This window comes from Haematobia irritans, chromosome 1 (assembly GCF_050003625.1).
Source record: "Haematobia irritans isolate KBUSLIRL chromosome 1, ASM5000362v1, whole genome shotgun sequence".
Lineage (NCBI taxonomy): Eukaryota > Metazoa > Arthropoda > Insecta > Diptera > Muscidae > Haematobia > Haematobia irritans.
This window is the reverse complement of record NC_134397.1, coordinates 65,370-79,025: the sequence shown is the minus strand read 5'-3', so window position 1 is coordinate 79,025 and position 13,656 is coordinate 65,370. Positions and strand designations below refer to the sequence as shown.

The 13,656-nt window shown below is 32.2% G+C and overlaps 1 protein-coding gene across 1 annotated transcript; it reads right to left on the bottom strand.

Annotated features, from left to right (window-relative positions):
• Positions 1–878: 878 nt before the first annotated feature.
• On the bottom strand, positions 879–13,213 carry LOC142219902 (dipeptidase 1). The gene is made up of 11 exons (XM_075288667.1): positions 12,717–13,213; positions 7,192–7,394; positions 6,945–7,101; positions 6,467–6,599; positions 6,244–6,394; positions 6,040–6,109; positions 5,485–5,661; positions 5,294–5,378; positions 5,046–5,121; positions 4,813–4,951; positions 879–3,434 (listed from the first exon to the last, which is right to left on the bottom strand). Exons 2-11 carry the CDS (start codon positions 7,356–7,358, stop codon positions 3,327–3,329), a joined length of 1,263 nt encoding a protein of 420 aa, XP_075144782.1. The 5' UTR covers positions 7,359–7,394; positions 12,717–13,213; the 3' UTR covers positions 879–3,326.
• Between the last annotated feature and the right edge of the window lie 443 nt (positions 13,214–13,656).

The window sequence follows — 13,656 nt, the reverse complement described above, 5'->3', positions numbered from 1 at the left end:
AAGTAGCGATGTGAGCCAATCATGTCTTCGACAGTGTTGTTGATATATGTAAACAACAAGCATTTAGAAAAACGGCCGAAAGAAAGGAAAACCTAATTCTAAAATGAATATACATTTGCCTCTCTCGGTCAATAAACATTTGGGGCGAACACCTTCACGTTAAGGACAAGGTTCACAAATCAATGTTTGATCTTTGAATCTTGAGTGGTAGATAAACAGCATTCAGCGGTCATTATTGACAAGCTTATTAATCAAAATACGTCAATTCAAATTAAATAACATAACGAAGAATCTTATATGGTTTTGACCACCCACATCCTTAATTTCGGATGCACTATAGGGCAACCATTTAACACATACATTACGCATAATTGAATCCAATTCGTTGGTGCTCGTGGATATAGTCTAAGAGTGCACAGTGAGAAAGTCAATATAAAACCAGAGCTAAATATACATATGCTCGTCCATTTCCGGTTGAAGCTTTGGCCTGAAATCTTGCATGAAAGAACAAAAAATCCACTTATCACGTTGATGTTAGAGAGAACGCGACAGGTGCCACAGGCAAAAATAAACATCTGCCTTCCCAAAACAAATTATAAGGAAGCGATTGGCGTTGCAGTTTCCCTTTCGCTGTAAAGAGTTTATTTCGGATGAATATGTAGGATAAAAACGTTAACATGGCACCACGGTGGTGCGACAAAGCGTACCAAGTACAAAATAAAACTGAACAGTTCTCTTCCTAATATTCCTAAATCAGTTTTGTAGATTTCTAAATTTAATAACATGTTCTTATGAGAAACTATATGTTACATACTTACTGCTTCGATTCATAATTATAAACCATTGTTCTAGAAATTAAGACAAATCCGTACAAAATATTTCGATTTAAATTATTTACTTCTTTTTATTTATAAATATTCTTTTAATTACTTACTTTAGTACTTAGTTACTTGTTATTATTAGAGGGATCATGGGGAATTGGGAATGCTTATTTAATATCTTGCTTTCGTCTATATAGTGGTGTATATCAATAATTTCATAAATGGTATATATTTCCTTTTTATGAACTAGGTAGTTGTGTGTGTATATAAATATGTATATGCAACCAGAATATATGTAACACGAGTAGGTATGTAAGTAAGTATGCATGTATGCGAGTAGTATGTAACAGAACTTATGCCTGGCTATAGGTTTCGTTCGCATCCACGTCGAACTTAACGGTTTTACGCAAATACTATCGAAGGATTAATTAATTTAGAGATTATTAATAGTTTATTTCATGGTTGGCTTCGCGTTTGGTATCCTTTATTCTTTCCTTGTTGTGGACTCTTAAAGAATAGGGCTAGTTTACTTTGAATTTGATTAATTGTAATTATATCATCACACTTTGTTCGAAATACTTTTGTTTTTGTTTTTTTGTTTTACTTCTATTTTCCAATATTCGCTAAGTTGTAATTGAAATCAAAATGTGCTCTTAATGAACTATTTACATATTTTAGTTTGATGTGTTGTCCTTGTCATAGTTTGGCGGGAATAAATGTTTGTGCTTGTATCGTGGTTGTGGGTGTGTTAGTACCAGTTTCTTATGAGTCAATCATTTACAAAAAGTTATGTATACATTTCATGGTCTACTATTACCAAAATTGTTTATATTAAAATTTTGAATATGTCGTCGTAAGCTCCTAGAAATTAGTTACGTGTACTCACTTTGTTCAGTACCATATTAAGAGGCATATTGATTTATATAATCTGATACAATTTCAAAATATAACGATTTTACACATCTTTTTCATTTCTATAATCAAAATCTCCAACATAGGTCAATATACTCCCAACGGTAAACGGATCAACCCCAGGACCGGTACTGGACTGGTTTATATCGACCAGTCCCAATTCTTTCCAAAACGTATGGAACGGACCGGCAATTTTAATATGAGTTTGTACATTTACACTTTAGAACACATCTTGGACAAATTCTACACCACAGACAGGTGCTCATGAATCAGTCTTGGCCAATCTCCTGAAAACTTTCTTCATTTTGAGCATCTATTACTGGACAATAGATTATTCTTATAATTGTATGTCAGTATTTATGTAGTTTCATTAAGATTTCAATATCATGAAATTATAGAAATTAATAAACTATATGAAAATTAAGAAACTGCTATGAAGTGGAGCATCAGTATCAGTAGCGCTAACATATAAATATCAATAGTAAAAGTCTAAACATTCATTTATATATACATAAAAAAATTTTGTAAAGACCTTCTTTATGTAAATTTTACCACAAATTATGTATACCTATATTCTATGTAGAATAGATAGAATGCTCATGAAATTCATTTTTTGCAAAAATAATGGAAAAATCGGTTTAACTAATGTGAATATTGGTGCTAATATTTAATTTAATACATTTTGTGAAAGGTTTTGATAAAAGTCGGCAAAACACAGAAACATTTTTGTTAGAATTTTACGGCCAAGGCAATAAATTCATATTGGGAAAGTAAGGTTGTTTCGTGTGATTAATTTTATTGTTTCTATTCTAAAATATGTATTTATATTCAAAAAACGGTTTAGAAAATTCGCTTTAAAAATTGATACTTACTTTAATGATGTTTAATATCATTACAACGACTGCTTTTTATACAACAAAACTGGTATAAATCATTAAAATGAAACTATGAACTAGTGGTTGTTTTTGCTGTAAAAAGGTATGCTGCCGTTATAGTTTAAGTTGTCTAATATTCGAAAGGTCATATATTTGTATCTTTTGGATTAGATAGCTCGAACACTAAAACGTGTTAGTTAATGTTCCAACTCCAATATACCGTTGGAAGCGAAGTAAGTTCTTCAAGTCCAATGTATAATTTTTTTTACACTTAACCCACAAAAGCAAACAATTTAGTATTAAATTTATAAAATTTAATACAGTACCTTGGTAACTTACATCATTGAAAGTTGGAAAGAATAATTGCCTTTGTGTTAATAAAATTCAATTAACTTTAGATTCACAAATCAACATCATTGGTAATTCCACAGGACCGATGCAGTCTCTTTCATATTTGCAAAGCAAAGACCCATGTTCTGGCAGCATCGATCTAATTGTTAATGTATACCACAATCATTTTGTTCGAGTTGAAATTGCAGACTAGAATTTTGAATAGTCTCAATGGTGAACATTATCGGAATTGGAGTACAATATTGTTTGTACTGCAATCACCAATTAGCATGTACAGCACATGGATAACAGCAAAGAAGCTAGTTCGAATGTGCCCTGGCACTTGATGAGTGATGGTTATGTTTAAAATGTATAATACGGAATGTAATCACGTTCTTGGTCCTTGGTAGCGGCAGTAAGACCTGCCCATGATATCTTCAGGCGGTATGGATTGATCTACTGGCGGTACCTTCAGTAATTCCAATTCATCCCTTACCTGTAAATGAAGAAAATGATTTAAATAAGATGTAGTATATGTATAAAATATATTTTTCTACTAAAAAAAAAGTAAGGTTATGAGGGGCCGATTACAATATACCCTGCACCACTTTGATGATATACAATTTTCGATACCGTCTAAAATCCTTTAAATTTATTGGGTGCTATATTAAAATTTATGTTCCCATATACAAATATTTGAATCTGACCCGATTTGGACAACATTTGTTAGACTTCTACAAAATCTGTAGACTTAAAATGTACATCGGCCTTGAAAAAATTTGGCAAATATTTAAATTTTGGAAAATTTTCCCAAATCGGAAAACATATATATGGGAAATTTGTCTAAATCTGAGCCAATGTTGACCAAATTTGGCACACATTGCTAAATATAAATTCTACTCTCTGTGCAAAATTTCGTGGTGGAATTTTGACCTACGGTGGAGTCTAAATATCTAAATCTGTACCTATTTCACCCAAATTTGGCATGCATAGAAAAATAATAATTTATACTCGCTGTGCACAGTTTCGCAGGGGTAAAATTTTTGCCTCTGTGGTTATATGAGTGTAAATCGAGCGACATATATATTTTGGAGCTATATCTCAATCTGAACCGATTTCAACCAAATTTGGCACTCTTTATGATACTATAAATTTTAGTGAAATGTTGACATACGGTGGAGTCTAAATATCTAAATCTGTACCTATTTCACCCAAATTTGGCATGAATAGAAAAAATATTAATTTATACTCGCTGTGCACAGTTTCGCAGGGGTAAAATTTTTGCCTCTGTGGTTATATGAGTGTAAATCGAGCGACATATATATTTTGGAGCTATATCTCAATCTGAACCGATTTCAACCAAATTTGGCACTCTTTATGATACTATAAATTTTACTCTTTGTGCAAAATTTAAAGCAAATCAGGATAAAACTCTAAGTGAAAAATATACATAGTAGTTATATATAAATCGGAACCGATTTTTATTCTCAATACAAAAAAAAAAATTAGGATCAAATCTATACAGTAGTTTTTGGTTGGTGTCTGTCTAAATATAAGCAGGATTTCGTGGAATTACGCAGAGGGCAAAATGTGTTAGACCAAAACGCTTTTGCGTTTTATAAGAAAATTGTGTTCCATTCCACAAAAACTAAAATGAAACGATAAACTATATCAACCGATAAAGTTCATTTTATTAACGGAATTTTTAACATAAATTAAAAAAAATTAAAGTCTTTAATAATAAATGTTGGCAAAAAGAACCATCCATTTCTGTACGATAAATGAGCCCATGATACTCAGAATGAAATTTATGGAAAAGTCATTTTACGATGGACAAACTTTTTTTTTTACATTTAACCTACATATAAACTTACCGCTTCGACTTCTTTGAAGACACGTATAAGATTTTTCCCAGCTAACTTTGCTATATCATCTTCTGACCATTTATCGGATTCTAAAAGAGCAGCAAACAAATGGGGATATTTGGAAACATCTTCCAAGCCTTTGGGTACTCTACAAGGAGCAATATATAGCAATACCTTAACAAGTGCCACAACACGGAAAACTCGAAAATATTTAAAGGCTTTCAAGTTGTGTGGATACTTACAGATTAACACCATCGTAGCCGGCTCCTATGCCGACGTGATCCACACCAGCCACTTCTCGTATATGATTGATGTGAGCTGGAGTAAAAAACTTTATAAATTAGTCTTTTATGTCATAGTTATAGATGGAGAGAAGTCTGACAATGTGACATTCTGTGTAGGCAAACAATAACAAAATCTGATTTTGGCCATTTAAAAGAAAAACCAAAAACTTGGTCCACAATTCTGAGTACATAAATAATATACATACCCACAACATCATGCAGCGTAGCTTGTCCAGAGCAACTAACAAAATGTGGATAAAAAGCCACCATTACCAAACCTCCATTTATGGCCTTCACAAGTTTCGTACGAACGAAATGTAATGAAAGTGGGGAGAAAAAATCAGTGTTGTTGAGAAAGTGTCCTTTGATCAACATTGCGAACAAATAAACTACTCACAATTCTCTGGAGTACGTGGTCGGGTACATTGCGGGAACTGTTGCATATTGCATGAGCCGAAGAATGTGAAAATATGACGGGTGCTTTTGAGGATCCTAAGGCGTCCAACATTGTGGGAACAGAAACATGTGATAAATCGACAATCATACCCAAACGGTTCATCTCTTGCACAACAAGCTAGTCAATCCAGAAAGCACACAAATTGGGAAATAGAAAGTAAATCAGGTTTACTATTACTCTTGGTTTTGAAAAATGTTATTGGTTGCTATTCCATATTTTGTAGCAACTAAAATTTTTATGGACCCAACAATTCACGGTTAGGCTATTCAGTCGATTGTATTACCTCTAGTAGTGAACTTCTTTCTTATCAATAAGTGCTATCCGAGTCTATGTTTAGCTTTATGAACGGTGATTCTCATTGCGGCGATACCACTTAGGGAAGCTTTGTTATGGACAGTTCGAGTAAAATACTTACCTTTCCAAATTTAGTGATTCTCATTGCGGCGAAACCACTTAGGGAAGATTTATTATGGACAGTTCGAGTAAAATACTTACCTTTCCAAATTTAGATAAACCGCCTATATGGGGATATTTTCCCGGTTCGTCAACTTTGCAGCAATCGGCCCTAGGATATAGAAATGCGGAATGGAATTAGTTTGACATTATAATAAATGCAATTCAAATTAGGATATTTTAAAGCAACTTTAGTGTGTACTAATTGTTAGTACATAACAATTTCTGGTGGTGAAATGTACATACCATGGAGTATTGCAGGTGTGCGTTAAAGTTAAATAACGGGCACCGAGTTGGTAAAACATTCGAAGTACACTTAGACTTGTTCCAATCGCATGACCCCCTTCCACACCAATTAAACTGGCGATCTTCCCACTTTTGTGTGTTTTTTCGATTCCTTAAAATAGATTTTAAGATAATTATTACTGCTGATAAGCATAATAGTAATCTCATTTAAGAAAATCCTTACCTGTGGCAGATGTTACAAGAGACATTTGGTGAGGATATAGATTGACTAGGCGTCTGATTAGATCTATCTGTTCTAAAGTTAGCTGAACGGCATCCAAATGTTGGGACGAACATGGTGCGTATGCAGACCAAAACTGTTGCACAATCGCAATCACAAAAACAGAAAAGTTTTTGTTACACAGAAAAAAATTTCACGAAATTTTTTCCAATTAAAGAATATTCAATTAAAAATTTAATTGACTCAAAAATTTTTTTAATTGAAACAAAAATTAATCACAAAAATTAATAATATCAATTAATTTTTTAATTGGATCAATTAATTTTTGGACTGACCTTCATTTAATTGTTTAATTGATACAATCATTTCCGTGATTGAAGACATTTCAATTAAAAAAATAATTGGATCAATTAATTTCGTGATTGAATCAGAAAAAAATGTTTTTGTGTGTAGGAGAATAACTAATTTATATCGATCTCACCTGGGCCGATACCATGCCCTCCTTCAGCCGCCTTAAGTCCGTATGACTCCAAGCACTGTTTGACCATGGCTGTACCTGTCGTAGATCTCCTGCAAAGTGAAAGTCTTTCAGCTGGTTTTTTAGAAATTTTCTTATATTCCATGGCAAATCGTTGTGTCTGTCGGGAGAAAAATTACAGAATGTGTTACAAAACAGACACCAGACACATAAACTTAAGCTAGCAGAAATGAATAATAGAATTACGCACCCATCGATTAGAGGCACTTCCTTCAGTACGTTTTTGACTCTCTGCAACCGGTAGTCAAAGTCGTTAGCAGAGCATACCACTATTGGTAGAACCAATGGAAAGTACACAAAAGTTAAGCAATTTAAACCACAAAGCACGAAGCCTTTAGGAAGCTTTCTTGATTTCATTGCCCCTTTAAAGTGGCGCCGTGATTACATTGAGATCTAAAATTGAATAAGATAATATAGTAAAAAAAAATTAAATTTTCAAGATAATGAACAAAAACTTAACTAGAAAGTACTTTGAGAAGCGACATCAAACATCAGTAAAATTGACCAATTTACTTTTCTGTAATGACGCCCTTATATTAATATCCTTATATTAATATTTTTTATTAAGACCCAAATTGAATCACCTCACCCCGCCAGATCTACACTAAGGACTATGGAGATTTGGCTTAGCCAGCCATAAACATATGTCTACTTAGGCTTGTGGAGATTGGTGTCTGACATTTTAGTTTCAATAACTTAACAATACCCATTTCTTCATGTCCAATAAGAACGTATATGTATAATCATAATAAAAATACATGTATATTAAATAAATGAAAAATAACTAAGCCTTTAGGAAGCTTCCATGATTTAATTGCCCTTGATAACATTGAGATCTAAACTTAAATAAACTACCAAAGCAAAAAATTTTAAAATGTTCAAACGACCTCAGACAGCAATTTGCTGATCTTTTTTAGTACTAAACACATAGAAACTTTATTCAAATATTTTTAACTAAAAACATTAAGTCGGCATCAGTAACAATGTGACAGTGTTCACGAAAATAACATTGGTTTAGAAATTATAATAATGTAATTTTTATACGGATCGCGGATTACATATATATACATAAGATTTTGGACTTTTTGTGAAAAAAATATATGGGCGGTCGGATTGATGTACAGTCAGGGCTAAATCGACGCAGTTGATGCAGGCACACCCAGAGAAGGAATATGGCCACCCCAAACATGTTTCCAGAGCAAAGTGTTATTTTTCGACGGTGAACATGGACATTTTTTCCCAACCATGTTATTTTATGTAAATTATGTATCTGATATCCGCAACTAATATTTGCAGAGAAAACAACATTTTTCTATATTTACCGGCCAAAAATAACATTTTGCTCTTGAAACATGTTTGGGGCGATCATATTTATAGAGAAAAATATTATTTTGGACGGGGAGAAAACAACATGTTGCCGCAAAAATGTTGTTTTCTCGCCAAACATAAAATTGTTGTCGAAATCGGATACATATATCTGAGAAAATAACATGGTTGCGAAAAACAACCTCGAAAAAATTCGCCTCTGTAACATATACTCTTAAACATGTTCTGATTCAAACATATATAGTTTTTTTTCAGAATGTGTTCAAACAAAAAATTGTTTGCAGTGTGAAAACATATTATATTTCACCCTAAGCAAATAGTTAATGTTTGCTTGCAGCAATATGTCTTAAATATAATCGTGTTGGAATACAAATAAAACATACAGTGCTGTTCAAAACATTTGCAACTACTTTCCCTGTTGAAAATAAACCGTAATTATAATGAAAATAAAAATATTAAAACAAAAATTTGTATGCAATATTGTTGCTTATTATGTCAAATTTAAAGATTCAAGGAAATAACGGAACTAGCGATAAAGATTTTTTGATAATTTATATATACTTTTTTTTTTTAAATTAGATTTTTCGCCTGTACAAAACATTTCCAACTAATATTCAGTGTCACATATATTTAAAAGTAATTAATGTTTTTGTAACTTTTAACTTTTAATGATATCCTATGGTTCAGGTTCAAATAGATTTCGTAAGCCTTTTGCAAAAATTTCGTACCAAATTTTCGTTTTACATCTTTCTAAATGTTTTTTTTTATGACTTTTACTTTAGGCGACTGAACAAGCTAGTCAAGCATCCGCAATTTTTCATCGGAAATCCATTGTTTTACCACGTTACACATGTACTAGAGTTCATGATCGCGCTGAATAATTCATGCAGACGGCATTTCCCGGAATGCTTACGGCGATATTACGTATGTCAAAATGTTTTTGTGGTCTTCCGACAGCATAATACCCTCGACTCTATAAATCGGGCCAATAACTTGTCCAGAAAAATACTCCCAGACCATAATATAGTCTTAGGTTTTCTTCTACCCCAGTGTAAAGTTTTGGTGCATCCGCTGTTTATAACTCGAGACGCAGTTAGTTTTTGCATATTGTACTCTTCCGAAATTCTTTTTTGTGATACCCCAACTTTAAAATCATTGATATTTTGCTTTTTATTATATTGATAATGCTTATTTCCGGTCATTTTTTTCGAATTATTAAAAAATAGGGCATAAATGCCTATGTCGATTAGTTTATGACCAAATTAAGCAATAAACTTAACGATAATGCCCTTAAAGAAGAAAATATTACAGGGTGCTAGGGTGGGGCTAGTTGCAAATGTTTTGAACAACACCGTATGTTTGCAATTTATTTGAATATTACACCCCTAACATTTATTTATGTACAAACTATGTTAGTCTATAAGCAATCCTGAACGTTTACTCAGCAACCCACACTTTTATTTGTTTAAATTAAATTTACAGTTTTACATATATTTACATGGCTTTTGTTAGCTATCTCCGTCGCCATCTCTACTCTCACTCACTCTCTCTGTCATTTTTAAACATATATATGTTCATACGAAATAATATATATTTGAATCCACAGACATTATATTTAAGAATAAATAATGTCTCATACATAATGTGTTCTAATATATTACAAACATATAATTATACCCTGCTCCACACTGTGGAACAGGGTATTATAAGTTAGTGCATATTTTTTACACTAAACATTTGAAAACCAGTCTTTTCGTCCGTGTAGGAGATGATCATAGTCCTTCTCTTAGTATGAGAATCAGTGATGTCAAGGAAAAATTCTTTTTGTAGGGATCTTTTTTCTAAAATTACAAGCGTAGAAGAAATCGATAAACGACTTCTACACCGAAAAAAAGTGAACTGTTTTATAGGAAGAATGAACTACCTCGCACGAAAATTGAACTAAATTTTACTCGACATTTTGAGATTTCCACAAAGCGTTGTTAAAACCAGGAAATTTTAATGCCCTGTTGTACTTTTTAACTGCAGTTCACGAAATTACATCATCTCATAGAAGAAAAAATTAACTAAAAGTAAAGAAGAAAATCATTGGCGCCAAATTATGGCCATTTCAGCCATACAGTAGTTCATTCTTACTATTTTTGGGAATCGTACGAAAATCTTCTTTTGCTTTTGTTGATATTGAACTTATGTCTACGGTCATTGAACTTTATACTCACGTTTAGTTCATACAATCTTTGAGACATACTTAAGAAAAGTAATATTTCATTAAGCTGAGGAAAATTTCGATAAAAATAATGAACCAATTTTAAAGGCCTTAAGAGAATTTAATAGAATTAATTTGATCTGTGATCTCGATTTTAGTTATAATTTACAAAGATTTAAAAATATTTTAGATGTTATTTATTTTTAGCCAGTAGTCTGAAAGGATGTACTATTCCATAGACGAAATGAATAAATAAATAAATAAATAAAAATTGATTAAATATTAAAGGAAATGAAATTTTTAAATCAAGAAATAGCATTGAAAATGGGAATAAAATATAATTTCAGTTTAAATTGCTATGTAAACAGGTCAATATTGACATTATTCTACATATAAATTCATCGAAAGGCATCAGCAAAGTTTTAGGATCCCTCGCAATATTCTGAATTACCTCTAGTATTTGGTTATAACTTTGTTGGTTAATAACTTTGTCAATAACAAAGCCTTAAGCCCTCATTATAGACGAAATCTGTGACAAGTCAAGCTTTACCGAAACCATCCAAATTAAATTGTGGTAATCCCTCAAGAATATACTTCACAAAAAAGTTTACTCATCATGGAAAAATGTAGGATTATTTTAGAAAATTTTATAAACAAGAAACTGCGCATCAATTTAGTTAATTTATCTGTTTTATATTGAACTGTTTTAATTAACTTATTTGTAACATGTTGCAATTAGAAAATATTTAAATTAAAATTTTTTAAAATTAACCTACATTTTCTTTCATTTTTACCGACAAACTGAATGTATTTGTGGTCGCGGAAAAAATGTTTCGCCTGCCTCTTACTGCTATGGCTACATTTACACGCCAAGTGAGATTTTGAGTTCTTGAATGCATATCTGTGTCAAATAATAGCAGAAACAGATAATGAGGGGACCTAAAGCTTTACCAAAGCCATCAAAATTATTACTTTATTCAAATATGGGATGGCTGAGGGGACTATCTACAATTTTGAATAGATATCATATTGAAATTGATACCAAACCGCATCCAACATCAGCTTAGAAATGATACCGTTTTAGTTTTGATACTCAATTACGGAATTTAGGTAGCATTTATTTCCCCAAATGGGGAAGATTTCGGAATAGTACTATACACTAGTTTTACTTGAAATATCAGGAGATATTGCCGATGGTTCATAGGTTAGAAATTTTTTTGGAATGGATGAGGTATAAAAAAGGGCAGATTTTATTTTAACGTAGATATTGTGACGAGTTCAACTAATATTTTTAGTGTATATGGCTGGATAAGACTTTAAACAACTATTGTCATTGTGGTTCGCTACAATTATAAACCGTCTTCTCAACTCTTTAATGTCCGCTTTAAAGCCACAAAATGGTTCTATTAAAATAAAACCAAAGTAAAACTTAGTTCAACCTATAAAAAGATAAAAGAAATTATACAATTCTTCGTACTACAAATTCTTGAATGTGCATCAACCAAGCAAATACTAGGTAAGTAGTTGAGGTGAAAAGCTGCATACAAAGAGAATATGCCATATCGCCAGCAATACCTTAAGTTTAAGAAATTAACTTGGGATGGAATCCCACGTTAATTTCGGATATCATACGTCAGATTTTCGTGAGTACTATCACATTACCAGTGGAACTCTTGTTAATGCTATTACGAAGTACTTTCCTCGTAGGAAATACGCTTGCAAAGCTAATCGAGATTTTCATTTTACTACTAAATCTTGAATCTTGCTTATCAATTTTGAACTAAGTTACCTGCAAGATTATTCTATGAAGTAAAAATTACTGAAAAACCACGAGATTTGGAATCGACTGCAAAATATCTTATTTATTTTAGTTTCATCGAAAAACAATGTCCGCAAAATCGAATTGGCACCATATTTGATTTTGTGGCACATGTAGAATGCAAGTTGCAAACTTTTCAAATTGAATGTACGTTGCTAAATATACACTAAAAGAATGTTCGTTACTGGAATGAAAATTTACGTTGATAAGACGAAAATTTGCAAAAGTTACGAAAGAATTTGTACGTCGGTACAATATACGATTAAAATCGTTAACAGTAGGAATATTTTTCGCTCAGTGTGTAGACTATTAAATTGGTTTTAAACCCCTATATGATGTTCATAAAGCTCCATTGTATACTTACCATAAAAACGACAGACAACCAACATCATTAACATATTTTTCTGGTACAACGTTGTATGATCTATATTTCGACGTACCCTTGTTTATAACATAACTCAATACATCACTGCAGTTAAACAAAACTGTGGTTTTATTTTCACAATTGATTCATATAACTGCGTTTAATCATTTTCATTCATTTCATAGGCATATTTTCCACACAGGATTCCAATATACAATATAAAATCGAAGTAGCAACAGACTAATTTCAACACGTGGATTTAAACTTTTTATATGAGCTCAACGTTCAATATCCGACATTAATTATTCATTCCAGGACTTAAATGTGCACTACTTGTGAATTTACGTTTTCCGAGGCTCGACATTTGTTGAACCATTAACTAATTAATACGTATATGTGTGTGAGCGAATTGTTTTGTTTTTATTTGAACGAATTGAATAAAATCGTGTTGTTTAGTGTTCGGAGCAACTTAAACGTATCCAACTTCACGGTTCTGTGTTTGCAATGTGACTGACTCAAGTTGCCTCACAATGTCTCTATTTGACTCAATTTTTGTCTGTGTCACAAAGGAAGAGAGAGAGAGAGTAATATTATTAGAATATGGGACAATGTGTTTGTTGAAGAAGCATTCTCTAGTTTTGCCTCAAGACGAGAGTAGTAGCATCTTTCAAAATCCAGTGGTTCTCAAAGACATTCGTATTCACTTAGGTGGATAAAACGTCTCACCTGATTCGTACATGCAATTAAGTTTCCCTTGTGATTTTAAATAATTCGTATTCAGTGACGAATCCTTGATTTCATAATGCATTGCATTGAGAATTGCTTTCTTATACTTTGCAGTCTTGCGCACTAATGACATGTATCATATTATCGCTGAGGGAGACATTGCTTAATTTAATGTTACTAGGCAAATATAGGGAAATTTCAAAAGCTTCCCCAC